Genomic DNA, 18,261 nt, shown 5'->3' with positions numbered 1-18,261 from the left:
GCACAGGGCCTGCTTCAATGTTTGAAATGTAGTGTCTTGCTGGACTCCCCAACTAAAGGTTACACCTTTCTGTGTTAGGGTAGTTAGAGGCTTAGCGATTCTGGAGAAGTTCTGGATGAACCTGCGATAATAGCCCGCGAGACCCAAGAATTTCCGGATTTCTGTGGGTGTCTTTGGTGCAGACCAATTTTCAATCGCTTTAATCTTGGAAGGGTCCACGTGTATTCCTTCCTTGCTAATCACGTGACCTAGGAAATTTACCTTCCTGATCCAGAACTCGCACTTTGAAAATTTCGCGAATGGTCGATTCTCTAAGAGAGGATTTGTTCACAGCCGAGTCTGTCCAAGAGCTTGGGTAAGCATTCAAAGCAAAAGCAGACTCCTTTCACGACCACTTTTCAGTATCAATGAGTGCTGCGGGAACAACAACCTTTTCTTCTTCTGAGTACCACTCTTGTATAGCTTTTCCGCCCTTAATGTTTCCAACACCTGTCGCAAGTGGTGTTTATGATCACTCTCACTCCGCGAATAGACAAGTATGTCATCGATGAACACGATCACGAACTTGTCTAGGAAAGGGCGGCACACCCGATTCATCAGGTCCATGAATACTGTCGGTGCGTTAGTCAGACCAAAGGGCATTACTACAAACTTGTAGTGTCCATAGCGAGTTCGAAATGCTGTCTTGGGCACATCACTCTCGTGAACTCGCAGCTGATGGTACCCTGATCTTAGATCTATCTTTGAAACGTAACTGGCTCCTTGCAACTGATCGAAAAGGTCGTCGATTCTGGGTAAAGGATATCGGTTCTTGATCGTCAGCTTGTTAAGTTCTCGGTAGTCAATGCACATCCGAAAAGATCCATCTTTCTTTTTCACAAATAAGATCAGAGCTCCCCAGGGTGAGGAACTCGGTCTTATGAATCCCTTGCTGATCAGCTCATTGAGCTGGCTGGATAACTCTTGCATTTCCGCCAACGCTAAAAGATAAGGGGACTTAGCTACAGGAGTAGCTCCGGGAATTAAGTCGATACGAAACTCGACTTTGACGCTCGGGAGGAATTCCTGGGAGGTCTTCGGGGAATACATCAGGAAAATTGCAGACTTCGGGAAGACTCCCGAGGTCTTTAACTTTTTGCGTCTCATCAACGACGTGAGCTAGGAATGCATGACATCCTTCCGCAGATACTTCTGGGCCTTGATGCACGAGATGATACGAAGGATAAATCATGAGGATTTCACCAGAAGGAAGATTGAGACGGATAGCTTTCTCGAAACAAAGGATATCAGCACGATTGGGGCTTAACCAGTCCATGTCGATGATGACATCGAAGCTCTTGATGGATACCGACATAAGATCAATGGGAAAGGAGTGATTGTCTACGGTAAGAGTACAGCCTATGAATATGTCGCTAGCGTTCTCTTTCTTTCCGTTAGCCATCTCGACAGTGAACGTTTCAGTTAAAGGTTGGGGTTTACGTTTGATTAGATGTTTGAATGCATGACTCACAAAACTCCTCTCCGCACCAGAATCGAAAAAATGCATGCATAAGAGTTGTCAAGGAGGAACGTACCCGTAACAACGGTAGGATCAGCGACCGCTTCCTCCTGGCCCATTGTCAGAACTCTCCCTGCGTTGCCACCGGTTGCTGCCTTGGGGCAGTTTCTCCTGAAGTGCCCAACCTCTCCACATCCATAACAAGCTTGACCAGCACCCGCTCCCGGAGCCTGGTTGGTCGGTTGGGTTGGCATTTTGTAGAACCGAGTTGTGTGTCCCTTCCTTCCACAGCTTTTGCAACTCAACTCACGGCAGGGTCCGTGATGATGAAAGTTGCACTTGTTGCATAGAGGTAGCTTCCCTGCATAAACACCAGTAGGAGCTTGAGCGGTTGGAACGATAGCTGGAGTAGCAGCAGGAGTAGTAGCAGCATGAACTACCACTGTTTGTTGCTTATTGGAAGGCTCCTGCGAAGGCTGACCCTTCCGTTTGTTCCATGATTTCTTCTTCTTCCCACCACTTTCCTTCTGTGGCTCAGAAACAGCTGCCACCTCGTCTAGATCAACCCCATTATCGATCAGAACCTGTGCCAGATCCTTGGCGCTCTCAAATGTAGTTGGTCTAGCAGCCAAGACATTTCCCTTGGTGGGTTGTGTCAGCCCCCAGATGTACCTCTCGATTTTCTTACTTTCCGGGGTGACCATTCCTGAACAGAGAAGCGCCAGATCACAGAATCTAGCAGTGTAAGCAGCAATGTCAGAACCCTTCATCTTCAAGTTCCAAAGTTCGTGCTCCAACTTTTGCACCTCGCCCCTCGGGCAGTATTCAGCCAACATGAGTTCCTTCAGTCTTTCCCAACCCATGGCATTAGCCACTGACAGGGTTAGGGTTTTGACTCGACCATTCCACCAGGTCAAAGCTCTGTCAGTGAAGGTGCAGGCGGCGAACTTCACCTTGTTGGCTTCGGAACAGGCGCAAATTTCGAAGATGGATTCGATCTTCTCGAACCATCGAGTCAGAGCGATGACTCCTCCGTTTCCGTCAAAGGACTTGGGTTTTGCGGTCATGAAGTCCTTGTAGGAACACTCCTTTTGATGTCCCTGACTTCCGTCTTGCCGTTGAGGGTCGGTTCCACCTCCAGCCCCACCGGAGTTCACTTGTGCCATTGCTGCGGTTACAGCGGCGGTTACTGCTGCCTGGAACATGACGGGGTCGAACTGGGGTGGTGGTGGCGGAGTGTCGTTCCTTCTGTTGGGTCTTGGTCGATGAGGCATCATTTTCTAGAAACAATCAGGAAGAAGAGGATGGTAAGTCCTCAAGATATATGAAACAAAATATATCTCATCCTGATAAACAAGTGTTCTACCAAGCGATAAGCAAGAAAGGTTACTAATGTAACTAAGTTATCGCTACGAAACAAATAGGTAGCAACACCGAGAATGAATCTCCTCACTGAATTTGGCTCTAGCAAAATACTCCTATAGTATTTTATAGTGAATGTTTTTGGTAAGTTTTAGGCTTGTTGTAACACCACCATCATACCCAAGCACATGTTGGTCATGTTTCGACTGAATATAGTTGATCAGGCTATATTCACCCGAAACATGATTACATAGCTGCCCAGATTTAACCGCAGTGTCCCAACATCCAAATACTCTTTGTGTTGTTCCACTAATGACACGAATTATGTTATGTGTGCATGCTCGTATACTTTTTATACAAATACTTATATTTTTGAAAGTATACTTTTAGTGTAGAGCACTGAGGCCCCTTTAGTGTTTATAGTTGTATACCATGTAAGGTTCGGTATACTAGTTCGCTATAAACAAGGGCTCTGATACCAATCTGTCACACCCCAAAACCAGAATGACGGAAACGTTCTAGGGTAGAGGACGTCATGTATAGCATCACAACCAATGTATAATAGCAATCATAGCAACGCAACCATTACAATGAATACTTAAATAAAAATGTTTACATCAATTTGGAAATCGTTTGAAACTTGTTTGAATTACATCATATAGTTTGTATGAATATAAACATTAAACTCTTATTGCTCCAACTCCTCAAAAACCCAGCAGGTACCTGTCTACTGATTTCCTGAGAATACAAGCTGGTGAGTTCATAAGTAGTAGTTTATAATGAAGACTTGTTGATGAGCTAGCAGAAATGTTTGTATAGTTTCAAGAAAATCCGATATTTTCTTTAGCGAAAATGTAGTGTTATCGATTCCGTATAAAACCATGAATGTTCGTTACTGAAAACTGTAGTAATATGTGAAAATACTACCTCATGTGACTAGCTAAAGCTAATCATGAAGTATAAGTGTCTTGTATGTGAAACCATTGCATAATCGGTTCTGTTTAAAAACTCTGGCCTTAGCCAGTATAAGTAGTGTGCTTTAGTTCTATTTAGTATAAATAAAACCGTTGAAGAATGCCAGATTGTAAACTAAAGATGATTTATACATAATGTGAGTCGTATAACCATACTTGATATGACTAGAGACCTTTCCAACGTTCTTCAGGCGTCGAGTTAAATGACATTTGTCACCCTAGGCATGCCTGCCTAACTGTAGGTAGCAGTTCGGGTGTGGGATTGTCAGTCCTGAATAGATCTATTCACAAATCTCACGCTCTCCCTCCAGGAGACTCTAGTTATACTATGATAGGATTTATCCCTGTACACCTAAGGGTACAGTATTGAAGTAGTGCCTCACAGTATCGTACAATCTAGTTTACATGTAGTGTAGTAGCGTTCTACCATAGTGAAAATCCGTATGTACACCGTGTATAGTGATATTTATAGTGATAACGTAGTGATGTAAACTGTAAACTATTTCTGTCTTAGTGCATATGTTTAGCAGTGAAAATTATTGTACTTGTTATATTTAGAAAATTCCAAACTATACCGATTATAGTTTGCATGTATAACATAGTGAATAGCGAATCCGGAGAACTATGCAATTTTAGTGAAAAACGACCCTTATGCTCAACACAGTACAAAAGGGTTAATGTATGAGGATTGCATGAGTTTTATACTTGTTAAAAATCTCTTTGTACTAACAAAAGCATTTAAGGTTTAGCTTGTATTCCCCCTGAAAACGTTTGAAAACCAGTAAAATGTAGGGGTATGAACTCACATCGGGTAAGTGGTTTGATTGAAGGATCGATACGGGGAGCCGGGTGTTCAAGTGAAGCCTTGAACACGATTCGATCCTAATAACATGTAATGACACATAAACGAGTCAAATGAGGGTATTTCACCACTATAAGTGATGGAAAACCACTCTAGGGACTTGAAACTATTTGCACCAAGTGATAGGACCTTGTAGGATTGAGTGTAGGGGGTGTATGGCCACCTAGAGTGTGTGTGCGGCCATGAGTGTGCGGTCCAATGGGTGTGCGGCCGTACAAGTGTGTGTGCGGCCGTACACAGGTGTGTACGGTCGTACACTCCTCAAAACGATGCCCAAAAGTCCATTCCAAGGTGTAGCGAGGCTAGGGGCACATCTACATCGAATATGGAAGTTAAACTCTCACTTTGGAGGGTGTTTTAGGGGTGTGCGGCCACCCGAAGAGGGTGTGTGGCCGCACTCACTTCCAAATACGAAGAGCATGTCGTTTTTGCACACATAGAGCTTGGATAGAGTGGTCTTTCATGGATTGTAAGTTAGAGGAAGAAGTACTCACGTTCTTGAAGCTTTGGGAAGGTTCAAAGTTGGAGAAACTTGAGAGGAAATGATGTTGTGTGCTGCCAAGGTGCTAAAGGAATGAAAGGAAGGGGGCTACCCTTTATATAGGGGTAAGGGTGCTTCCCAAAAGTGAGTGTGCTGCCAAGGGAGTGGGTGTGCGGCCGCACACCCATGTGTACGGCCGTACACTCCTCCAAGAGGTGTGTATGGCCCGATTTTCTCACTATTCAACACTCTGACTCATTCCTAAACTCAACCTTGGTTATATACAAGCTTAGAACACTTAAATGAACCCTTAAATAGCATCAGAAATCAATAAAATAAGTTGAATATCGATTGAATTGACTAAGTGTACAAGATTGAAGTTTTCGGGTTGTCACAGTTAGGGCATAAACACGTTCTAATTGTAGCCAGAGATCTCGTGAGGTAGTACCCTGAACATGATGGAAGGAAGCCTCTGAGATGGTAGAGATGATGATCATACGAACATGAGCATCGTTAGAAATCCAACGAGAGTAACTAGGATTGTCTGTAATTGTCTCTCCTGTGCCGACTTTGGGCTCAGGGCATGGTATTGTACCATCGACATAGCCGAACAGATTGTTGGAGACGAGAAAGGGTTCTAGCATGGCCTTCCAATACCCATAGTTTGTGGGTGTGAGGGTAAAAGCGAATTTATGAGAATTATGAGAAGTTTTCTCATGTGTCGTGAAAGCAGCAATGGTCGCCATGAAGTTTCTTGACAGATCGGCGATTAGGGTTTATCTTGCGTAAGAGGCTATTGTGAGGATGCCGCCAATAAGGTAAGGATTAACTTGGCTTTGATACCAAGTCAAACCGTGTATTATTATTGATATCTCAAAGATTACGATACATATGAACCTAATATATATAGGTTAGATAAATACAATTAGGTACCCTCTAATTTAAGTAAAATACAATGCAACACATAAACTTAGTCTAACAGATGTACACTTTATTTGGCAACCTAACCTCATGTGAGTGTAAATCGATTCACGAAAGAGCATTACGTCTTGCGAGTCATTCGAGCATCATTATTTTTCTAACAACTTAACTACACACTCACGAATGGTGTTCACGAAAGCTATAAAATTCACATTCACTCCACGGAGTGTAGAGACATACGAAGGTCCAACACTAGACCCATGAAGATGATTTTGAGTCTCCATGAGTATCTTCCTATCTGCACAATACATAAATTCCAAAGTATAGTTCCTACATTGTCTACTTGATAAAGCAAACAAACGTGAAAGGTTTACCGTGTTTTGATAGTTGTTTGGCAATATCCATAACAATGTCATATTGTTCACATGTCGTCCACAATTCCCAAACATTCACGAACAAGGGAAGTGTGAGGGGAAGTTCGTGAAAAATAAATTATGTGAAACTTTATGTGCCATTGATTCTTTTGACACCATTACTGAATTCTCCGATTACTTGTGACCAATGAAACCTAAAACCCTAGTTTATGTGTACGTGCGATGAAGGAGAAAAGACCTTATACCGGGGAAAGGTACGATCAGTCCACCTTTGTGCCTACCGGAGAAGAAAACGCCTAATCAACAATGGATGATCGTCGATCAACCATAATGTGAATTATTTTTTCCAACTTTTTTATAATATTGTTATTGTTGTTATGATCTTAACACATTATCATGGTGGGACACTACCAACTAAAATCCCCGATTTTATTTTCAGAGCAATGACGGGAGCTAAAGAAGACAATCGAAGTGACTCCGAAAAGAGAGTTAGATACTTAATTAACGTGTAGACGTTCTCTTAGCATATGTGAAAGAAAAGTTGGAATGGGTAACTAATAGTAAAAAGAACTAAAGTTGTAGAAAAGGTGGATAAATGGTGTGGATAAGAGGATTGACATGCTTATGGCGGAACGGTGTCGTGTTACGGATGTTATTAGAATTAAATTTGATTGATCGTGATAAAATATGTATTTGTTACATAACACCTCTAACCACATACAAACAAGGATAACGCAATCACAAATGTTACATTGTTACGGTAGATTCTCAAGAAAACGAATCTTCAACTACATGTAGGTTTATTACCCTTCAACTTCGATGTCTTTCTCCCCCTCGCATTGGTTTTATTACCCTTCGCGATAAGATTAAATTGAAGTTAGTTTACCATGAAAACATACAATAGTCAATGAACATTGTATTTGATATCATTCTTTTTGGTTTTCAATTGCTTCACATTTATTACCCTTTAATGGTGTCTCTCTCCCCCTCCCCAGTTTTATAATTGCCAACATCTTACTATATATAGATTTCTATAAATATGATCCCATGGATACCAACACAACAAAAAAAAAATTCATTATAACTAAACAAAATCTTTATTTTATGAAAATAATACATGTTTCATGCATTTAAATTGTTTGCAACCAAAATTTTTCATGGTTTGACAAACAAATTGCCTTGATTCCCCGTGAAACCACGCTCCAACATGCAAATAAGACATACACAGATAACATCATCAGCGTAAAAGATCGAGCTCTCAAACAAGTCAAGTAAATTCTTAAAATATAAGAGATCAGTAGCATTTTTGTCGGGGAAGCCCCACGTCTTAAACCGGAAAATACCATTCTCATCCATCCGTGTAACACTACCAAACTATAGATCGGATATAAGACAAAACTATTCACATCCATGACGCAGCTTATATCATCTAGTTTGAAAACACAACCTATCATCATCATTTTCAAGATTGATTATTGAAATCAACATTGTATGGATGAGAAGATGGTCCTTATTCGTATTACGTAACTCCAACCTTAACCAAAAACATGAATTTCTAAACAGTGTCATTCAAGCTAGAGTAAGAGAACCTCTCCCTTATTTCAGTCATAAAGCTCCAACTTTCTCGTCAATACTCGATAGGGTTGGGTAATAGTCCTAGATCAAATGCTATTTTAGACAATGTTATCAAATCACACGCAAAAATACAATTACAAATTCGCACACATACAGTTAGTACAATGTCAATGTGGATAATTTAAAGCTTTCGTGCATGGTTAGTGGATGGTGGTGAAGGTCTTGTGGACATATATGTACCATTCCCGAGAGTTTCATCGTTGAGTTGGTGACGATTCCCTTTAAACTACTTGCAATTTCGTTCAAGGAAATGATAGTATATGATTATCAAATCCAAGTAACTAAACAAAATTACGTAAAACGTTAAAACCCACTTACCTGAGTGTTCTTATAGAAAAAAAAAGGTTGATTGATTACTTACTTGCATCATGTTTTTTCAATAGAGGATACACATTAACAAAGAAAAACGATGATCTTTGCTTCTTTTCTATAGTAAAAGAACTGGCAGACGGAAATGAACTTTTGAAAAGTGGGGACATGAGAGACCTTTTATTTTAGCTCGAGGGTTAGCAAATTCTTTTTTGCGGACCTCATGGTCATTTTAAAGATCATAAAATGGTGGTTACCCCAAAATATACATTTGAAATATATGGTCATCTTTATAAATAAATCAAATAAAAATGGAATTTATATTTATTGATTTTTTAATTCTACTATGAGATATTTTATTACTTTGGATGTTTTATCAATTAATTCATGAAAAAACTCAAACAACAAATTATTTGATTATATAATCTCAAACAGACACACAGCTGTTACAATTCAACATTTTATACAATACAAAAGCAAATGTATTTTAGTTATAAGATATATCTGTTCCCCATAATTTTCTAAAAAACTCATCCATAACATTTGGCTAAAAATTCATAAAAACAAATATATCATGCTGAATCATAATCCATTTCAGCTATAGGCCTTAAATCATATCATGATCCATTGCCTAAAAGATCATATGATGGTTAATAATATAGATTAGACGGCCTAAAAAAAACGAACTATAAATCAAATCATTACAATAAATGCATAAATGTTGAGTTGCTATATTACATCCATCAAAATAACCAAAAAAAATAAAAAATCATATTACACAGATATAATGTCCGTATACAAATGTGGTGTACATCTATCTACAAAGCTGACTACAAAGACCACGTAATTGAGACGTATTCGGATCTGTCAATGTGTATGTACCATTTTTACCGCTGTCGGAGCACGTCAATGTATACTGGTTATCCGTTTGCTCAGACTGTCATAACATAACATCTCTCAGTTAGCTTTTATCACTTAATACAGAAAGAACGACTTAACAGTTAATACACAAGAAACTCACCACACATGACACGGCCGATGTGTCACAGCTCCACCTAGACGTAGGTACACAACTCATGTAATGGCACCAAGAACAATGGTCATTCAAGTTCACTCCACGAAGAAGTGCAACAAGCCCCACAATCATCCTGTTTAATTTATTATTATTTTAATTATCTGTTGTAAATGTAATCAATCATCATATTTAATAAATACATGTATTTTCTTACCCAGTGACCACAAGGATCAATGAAAGGACCCACAGAACTCGCTGATATGTCTTGTATTTGGGCTTATTGGCTCCAGCCCTAGAATAAGGTGGGGCGTATCTTTGGCTAACCCATCCGAATTGAGGGCGCATCAAGAACACAAACCCTAGAAGAAAACCAGATGAAAACCCACCAAGATGAGCAAAGTTATCGACATGTGGCAGAATCCCAACCGCTAGATTGATTGCAATAATGATCACAAGCGTCACTAATGCTGCCAACTGACCATAAACATATATAGAAAGAAATGGGTTAAGTTGATTGAATACAAATGAAATAAGAAGATTTGGCTAATAAGTACCTTGTTGGCATATATAGTCCAATTGGTTATGAGTTCTGATAGCATTGCACCTAGCAACCCAAAAACTGCACCAGAAGCACCAACTGATATGTTGGATTGAAGGAAAAGAGCAGACAATAAACTGCCACCAAATCCAGATATGATATAGAGCAACCCAATGCGTACTGCAAATAAAGAAGCAAAAGGTGTGTTAGTATTTATGTATGCAATTGCACATTGTGACATTGAAATAAGTTGTGAAAGTTGAAGTTGATGTACTTACTGAATCCAAATTCTTGCTCCAGTCGAATGCCAATAACTAAGAGACTCAGCATGTTTGCTAATAAATGGAGAAGTCCACCGTGTAACCAAATGCAAGTAATGAGGCGCCACCCCTGGTGATCATCAACTACTTTATTCACATCCAAAGCCCCCATCTTCTCTAGCCTAAGAAACACAAGTTGCAACTGTCAATTTTATGTTTTCTCGAGAAAAAAATGTTTTGTACACAGCTTATTTTGATTGTCATGCGTATAAGTCTGGTTTTGTGGCTTTGGGAGAAATGAAATGAATCAAGAAAAAGAAGGTGATTACTGATTAACAGTCTAGTTTTGTGGCTTTGAAACTGAAAACGGGTATTTGTTTTCTATATAAAGGGAAATCTATAATAGGGTAAGTCTTCAACCTCGAATTGAATGCGGATGAAGTAAATCATATCCTATTCTCAATATTTGAGTCTAATTTATCAAAACCATCCACAGATTCAACTGCTCTTGGTCGCAGATTCTCTAGATTTTTCTTCGTTACAGCTTAGAAGAAGATCAGCATAATATTCAATCAAAATCATGTAAATCATTGATTGAATACTAAATTATCTAGTGTAGTTAACTAAGTTTGGAAATGGAACATCAATTAGGATCGAATAAGTGGGAGATTGCGTCTATTATCTATCAATTGCGATATTAGGAAGAGAGATTTAGAGATTTACGCCGAAGAAGAAGGACCGAGGAGGGGATTCTCTTTGAATGGCTGAAAGGAAAACCTCCCCAAGAAGGTAGCGACGCAAGTAACCGAGTTTTTGGGGCAATTGTTGACATACATCGTGATTATAAACATGACGACATCTGCTATAACAAAACTAGGAATCAACCATGGGAACCACTTCTTAAAATGCTTAATCTCCCGGAAAGGAGATGGGGTTTGACTTTGATATCCGGCGCGTTGTGCCGCCAGCAGAGGTGTCGGTGATGACTCAACTTCAACAGGATGAATTACATTTCCAACGCCGAGACCGCGCCTAGAATTGACCTTGAGTTGGATCTCCGGCCGATGGGTTTCCGCCATTTTGCCGGAAAAGGAAATTGGATTCTGAAATGAGGAAGTTCGTACAATGGGAAGAAGAATCTCTACCTAAGTTTGTAAAATTTAAGAGAGAGAGTGTGAAAGGGGTGGGGGTTGACAATAGGAAGATAAATTTTCAATAAACCCCCTAATGTTTGGTGTTTACTCGTTGTTAACCCATTTAAGTCGATGTTGTCTCGATAGTCACTAAACATTAAACAATCTCGATTGAAGGGACAAAAATAAGAAAACGGTTTTTATGTAGTTTACTTAGACTAGTGGTTTCATATCATATTTCACCAAACTGTTTTTTTCATTGCCATATTATTTTTCTTCCAATCCATGGGTACCATACCATATTATTTTTAATGGAACAAAATATAATTATATAAAATTAATAAAAAATACTTTATTAGTTCAATTTAAAACGATTATATAGCTAAAAAACGACAATTAAATTAAAACAATACATAATAGTATGGAGCTCCACAAACTTGGAACTCCCTGAATGTCATCGTGCGCGCCCCTATCATGACCGTCATCTCGGTGCGGAATGCACCCAACCTCTCATTAAGAATCTCCAGAATGCCCTCATTGACCGTACCGAAGATCACAGGAGTCTGGTCCAATATACTATGCGTGATCTCAGATGAAATGAACTCCCTCATCTGATCATCGAGTTGCCCGGCTCCAGAGCTCGAGCCTGATCCCTCACTGGTGCCAGAGCTGCAAACTGGTCTAGCGCGTAGCGTCACCATACTGAAAATACACCATAACAAACATCTGAATATTCATCATAACTCGAGGGATCACACACACTACAAGTTCCCTGGATTCATCTCAACTCTCCTTGACTCGAGTACGGATCCTCTGTTTTCAGTAATACGTCATACTACCTTCCACATCTATCCATACTTTCCTCAAGAATTGTCTTGACTCCACCAAGTCCCTTTCACTACTACTGCTGCTCTTCTCGCTAATCTCATCCTAGGCTTGCCCTAGGGTAATCTCCGACCCACTCTCCGCCACCAGCTGCATAAGAAGTCCCTGCTATCTCCCCCGTAACTAGCTCGCAAATACCATTACATATTACTAAGACTAGATTATTCTTCGAATGAGAGGTCCCTCCCTACAACGGTTGGACTCAAACACGAGCTGCGAAATAAGGGTAAATCTAACCTTCTGAAATTATTTAGTCCTCGTAATATGTAACTTAGCGTATTTGTTTACTAGTTAGTTAAGGATAGCTAGAACTCCTAAAAGCACAAAGCAAGCAGCATTCGAGCATTAAGTAATCAAAACCAAACATATCCTAATCAGGTCATCATATCACTGACTAATCAGTACTAACATGCAGTTCAATAAGCTCATACAGTAGGCATACAAGGCATCCTTCGTAGATCCTTAGCCCTAATATAGCATACAGTTCTCATACACATATAACAGGCATACAAGGCATCATTCCTAGATCCTTAGCCCTAATCTAGCATGCAGTTCTCATAATCATATCATATCATAACAAACATGTATGGGTAATTTGGGAGAACTTACTTAAGCTCGGCTGATTGTATGCACCACACCCTTTTCTCTTTTCAAAATCCTTTTTATAAAAATGGTTTTCTTTTGAAAATCTTTATACCAAGTCCTCAGTTTGAGTTCAAACACACCCGAGAGTGTGCCCCAATCGCTCAAACCAAGGTTCTGATACCAACTTGTAACATTCCAAAATTCAAGACCAAAAATTTTATTTTTAAATTATTAAATAAAACCATAGTTATCAAAATCTTCTCATCAAAATATTAAATCATAGTATCTCAAACATCATATCAAAAACACATGTCAATTTATCAGAGTAAAACATCCCAGGCTAAACATAATGGTGTGTGCACTGCAGTCACCCGAGCTATTCCATTTGCTACCGGAAGTACCTGAGACCAAAACTGAAAACTATAAGCATGAAGCTTAGTGAGTCTCCCCAAACTACCACATACCATACACACAATCATATAATCACATAATAACATAACATGGGCCCCGCCCGCTTCATCGGTCCCCGCCCGGCAACGGACAATGTTCGGCATCAGGCCCCGCCCGTCGTCGAGCAAAGCTCGGTATATATAAACATATCCGTTGGATTAGGTGTCTAAGCCCATAACTATAATTGGTATGTACTTGAATTGATAGCAGCACAGTCCTTTTGGGTTGCCCTCAACCTAGCAACTGGACAAGGAAATTATGAAAGGAGAGATATTAATTTATAAGATTAATAAATTAATATATATATATATATATATAAATGATTTATTAATATGTTAATGGATTAATGTATTAATTAGAAATCATTATGTTTAATTAATTGTTAGCCAGAAATTAATCAGAATTGATTTTGGGGTTAAAAGAATTAATTATAAGGTGCAGGGACTAGTTTGCAATTATCTAATAGTTGAGTGGAAGGCTCTAGAACCCCCTTGGAAGAGGGTGGACGAAATCTTTAGGGGAAACCCTAATAATTTCGTCCATAGGGGCTTGGATAAGGCCCTTGGGTTTGCTTAGGCCCTAAGCAAAGGATAACTAGGGTTTCCCTTAAACCCTAGATCCCTCAGCTATATAAGGAGCCTCCTGGTTCATGTTTTTGGACACTCTTTCTTTAGAAGAAACCCTAAGGCCGAGATTTTGCATACTCCCTCTCCCCTCTCTCTTCTACTTTCCTTCTTGCTAGTCATTGGGTGTGATTCCATTAGAGGCATTACACTTGTGGTGCTAAAGCTTCCAAGAAGATCAAGATCAAGATCAAGGGAATATCAATTGTTTGCTATAACAATTGAAAGGTATGTAAACCCTAAACCCTAGTTTGTTAATTTCGAAATTAGCCTTTCTCCTCTAGGGTTCTAGTTTTGCAATTCAAAGTTGTATGTTCAATAATTAAAACATAGATCCAAAGTAGGTTGCATGTGAACTTAGGAATTGTTTTCTAGTTTATTTGTTGTACCTAAAACCCATCAGTGGTATCAGAGCCATTGTTGTTTTAAATTGAATTGCTACAATTGTTGAATTGCAAATTAGGGTTTATAGCTATTAAACCCTAAAGGCCAAAATTTTCGATTTCTAGGGTTTTGGATCAAAAGTTTTTTTTTCGAAAACCCTAGCCTCCAAAGAACCCTAATCGAAATTAGGGTTAGGGTTTTGAAAACCCTAGCCTCCTCCCTTGTAAATTTCGAAATTTGCTTAGAAGTTTTAGGGTTTCTTGTTTTGGATAATTGTTGCTTAATTAGATTAATTGGATAATTATCCTTACCCTATTTTTCGAAATTTAAAGGGATAAGGATTAGGATTAAATTAATGGATTAATTTAATTAGATAATCCTTACAAGATTTAATAATTCGATTAATAGTTAATTAAAAGATAAATATTAAATCTAGTTAATTGGTTTATTTAAATTTAAATTTAATAGCTTAAATTTCGAAATTTATAAACCTTTGAAGTTTTAAAATGTTTTAAAACACACCTTATATATATATTATAATTAAAAGTTTAATATTATATATGTATAAGAACATGGTCAGTCAAATCGCTAGTATGCCTCATTCACGAAGCTAATCTATAAGGGGGGTATAAGGAAACTGCCTATAAAATGGTAGTTGAATGGGTGTCCACTCTCACCCACCGCTTCCTTGATTAGTGGAGGGTCGTTAGCAGAACGGATTTGATAGGACAACTACTTCTCATTAAAAGTATAATGATATTAAAGAAAGTACTAGAACATTATTTTCAAAATCCCAACTCTAGTTACTTTAGGAAAAATGTGAAAAGTATGCTAATCCATGAAATTGCACATTATGCTATATTGGTCGTTAGTGGAGCGTGTGTGGTTAACCAGCACACTAAAAGGCACTAATAAAGAGTAGTAATGGGTATCTCATAATTGTCATTTTGATGGAGCGTGTGTGGTTTACCAGCACATCAATAGTTAATGATAAAGACAATGAGGTTACCAAGCACATTTGCATGGTTATTCACATCTTGTTTGTGATCCTCGGCATCCCAGTCACAAATAGAAGAGCATAATCTGAGATTAAAACATGTCATTGAATAGTTTCAATGTATCTCAAAAGAATTAGGAATTTCACTTTGGTTGTTTCGTCTAATGGTGGAATTGGTGAATCGTCATTCACCTACCTTTATGAAATTTGCACTTGGATCTCGGCATCCCATTTCTAAGTTGTGAATCTTCATAGTTGGATCCTAACCTTGATATTATATCTTTGGGTTATTCTATTAAGGTATCTTGAAATCTAACTAAAACTTTCTTTCTTTTCAGATGTCTACTCCTGGAAACACTTCTGCTTCATCCTCCTCCAACCAGAACTTCTCTTTGCTCAATATCTGCTCCAAAGTCGTTATGGATGGCTCAAACTATAACGATTGGATGCGCAACATCAAGATGGCTCTTCGTTTCGAGAACAAAGAATATGTTCTTGAAAAGGAGCTCAAAGAGCTTGATGAGAATGAAGCTACTCCTGAAGATCTTGTTGCCTACAAGAAACATTACGATGATGCTACCAAAGTGGCATGCATCATGGTGGCAACTATGTCCCCAGAACTGCAGAGGTACTATGAGGACTACTGGCCTTTCGAGATGAACAAGGACCTTATGGAAAAGTACCATAAGCGAGCTCGTCAAGAAAAGTTCGAAGTAGTCAAGTCACTCATGGCTTGCAAGATGAAGGATGGGGAGTCGGTAGTGTCACATGTGCAAAGAATGCAACGCTACATAGAGCGTTTGGTCAAGCTCAATATTCACTTTGATGAGGAATTGGCCATTGACATGGTCTTGAACTCACTTCCTGAATGTTATGGTCAGTTTATTCTAACTTACCATTTGAACAATACTGAGCAGACCTTGGCCCAATTGCACAACTTGTTGCAGACAGCTGAGGCAGGGATGAAGGGTAAGAGTATACCCTCCACACCTACGAGTGCCCCTGTTTTGGCTATTGGACAGGGAAAGGGGAAAAAGAGGAAAGGTCCTCCCAAGCAAAACTGGAAGAGCAAGGCTCAAGCTGGGTCATCTAGTAATGGCCCAAAGGCTAAGCCCAATGGTTCCACTCCCCATGTTTCTGATCCAAAAGAGGCAGTTTGCTTTTACTGCAACCAAAAGGGGCATTGGAAGAGATCTTGCCCACAATATCTGCAAGATATCAAGGATGGCAAAGTGAAGCCATCTTCGGCAGGTATTTACACTATTTCTGCTAATAACTCATTATCTTCTCGTTCATGGGTCCTTGATACAGGATGTGGTTTTCATATCTGTTCTGATTTGCAGGGTCTAAAGGAAAGTGAGGAGATAGAGCGAGGAAGGATAAACCTGATCATGGGAAACAGAAAGTCTTCACCAGTAACCAAGATCGGAGTTTATCAGCTTCTGCTTAGTAATGATGTTAGATTAGATTTAATAAATTGTTGCTATTCGTCTGAGATGACGAGAAACATTATTTCATTTCATGCATTGTTCAGACAAGGTTTTACATATTCTTTTAATGATTTGAATGGTTCAATTTCTGTTTATAAGAATGGTGTTTTTATGTTTGAAGCTTTGCCTTGTAATGGTGTGTATGAAACAGTGACTTGTGTTGATAGCCTAGGAAATAGTGTACTTAATATTGACTTGTCTAATAGTGTAGACAAGGCATGCTTGTGGCATTGTCGTCTTGGACACATTAACAAGAAACGCATAGCCCAACTCCAAAAGGATGGAGTGTTGGAATCATTTGACCTAAAATCAAATGATATGTGTGAATCTTGTCTTTTGGGAAAGATGACAAAATCACCATTCACAGGGTCTTGTGAAAGAGGTGAAGGTCTGTTGGATCTCATACACACGGATGTGTGTGGGCCCTTCAGATCAACTACAAGAGATGCTAATCGATTCTATGTGACTTTCACTGACGATTATAGCAGATATGGATATATCTACTTGATCAAGCATAAGTCAGAAACTTTTGAAAAGTTCAAAGAGTTTAAGCATGAAGTCGAAAATCAATTGGGCAGAAAGATAAAGATACTTAGATCCGATAGAGGCGGGGAGTATCTTAGTATCGAGTTTAACGACTATCTGAAAGAATGTGGGATAGTCTCACAATTGACTCCTCCTAGGACACCACAGTTAAATGGTGTAGCTGAGAGGCGCAATCGAACCTTGTTAGACATGGTTCGTTCTATGATGAGTCGGGCTTCGCTTCCTATTCACTTCTGGGGGTATGCCTTAGAGACAGCCGCCCACATCCTCAATCTTGTCCCTACAAAGAAGGTTGCCAAAACACCTCACGAAATGTGGACAGGGAAAGTTCCCTCGTTAGCACATATTAAAGTCTGGGGTTGTGAAGCTTTCGTAAGACGAGAGACTCACGACAAGCTAGCAGCTAGAAGTGAGAAATGCGTTTTCATTGGTTACCCAAAGCAGTCTTTTGGATATTTGTTCTACAGGCCTAGTGAGAACGTGGTCTTTGTAGCACGAAGAGGAGTCTTTCTTGAAAGAGAGCTCATATTCAAAGAGGACAGTGGGAGCACTATTGACCTTGAAGAAATTCAAGAGTCAGCCAATGAGGGAACCTTAGATGACACTAGCACTCAACCAGAGGAAACAGTTCCTGTTGAACCAATTGATAACTCATTACCTCTTAGAAGATCCACTAGGGTGAGTGTGCCACCTGAGTTGTATGGTTTTCATATTACTTCAGATGGTGACACATTCATAAGTGACAGAACACTGGTAAACTTAGATGAACCAGTCACTTATAAGGAAGCAATGGCAGGCCCAGAGGCTTCCAAGTGGAAAGAGGCAATGGACAACGAGATTAAGTCCATGTATGACAACCAAGTTTGGAATTTGGTTGATAGTGCACCAGGTCGTAAGACAGTTGGGTGCAAATGGATCTTCAAGAAGAAGACAGACATG

At 39.3% G+C, this 18,261-nt stretch overlaps 1 protein-coding gene across 1 annotated transcript; it reads right to left on the bottom strand.

The window, feature by feature from the left end:
• Nucleotides 1-9,089: 9,089 nt before the first annotated feature.
• Nucleotides 9,090-11,397, bottom strand: LOC145133208 (RHOMBOID-like protein 1). The gene is made up of 6 exons (XM_079068142.1): nucleotides 10,953-11,397; nucleotides 10,248-10,411; nucleotides 9,986-10,149; nucleotides 9,646-9,905; nucleotides 9,438-9,564; nucleotides 9,090-9,353 (listed from the first exon to the last, which is right to left on the bottom strand). Exons 1-6 carry the CDS (start codon nucleotides 11,306-11,308, stop codon nucleotides 9,231-9,233), a joined length of 1,194 nt encoding a protein of 397 aa, XP_078924268.1. The 5' UTR covers nucleotides 11,309-11,397; the 3' UTR covers nucleotides 9,090-9,230.
• Between the last annotated feature and the right edge of the window lie 6,864 nt (nucleotides 11,398-18,261).

This window comes from Lactuca virosa, chromosome 8 (genome assembly GCF_052849685.1).
Source record: "Lactuca virosa cultivar CGN04683 chromosome 8, Lactuca_virosa_CGN04683_v6, whole genome shotgun sequence".
NCBI classification, from domain to species: Eukaryota; Viridiplantae; Streptophyta; class Magnoliopsida; order Asterales; family Asteraceae; genus Lactuca; species Lactuca virosa.
The sequence above is the reverse complement of the archived record's forward strand: the minus strand, read 5'-3'. Positions and strand labels throughout refer to the sequence as shown.

Excerpts from the sequence above, each read along its gene's own strand:
- LOC145133208 (XM_079068142.1), bottom strand. The coding sequence starts at position 11,308 with ATGGCGGAAACCCATCGGCCGGAGATCCAACTCAAGGTCAATTCTAGG. Across the intron at positions 10,412-10,952 it reads CTCGGTCCTTCTTCTTCGGC|GCTAGAGAAGATGGGGGCTT; the intron begins GTAAATCTCTAA and ends TGTGTTTCTTAG. Across the intron at positions 10,150-10,247 it reads GGAGCAAGAATTTGGATTCA|TACGCATTGGGTTGCTCTAT; the intron begins GTAAGTACATCA and ends CTTTATTTGCAG.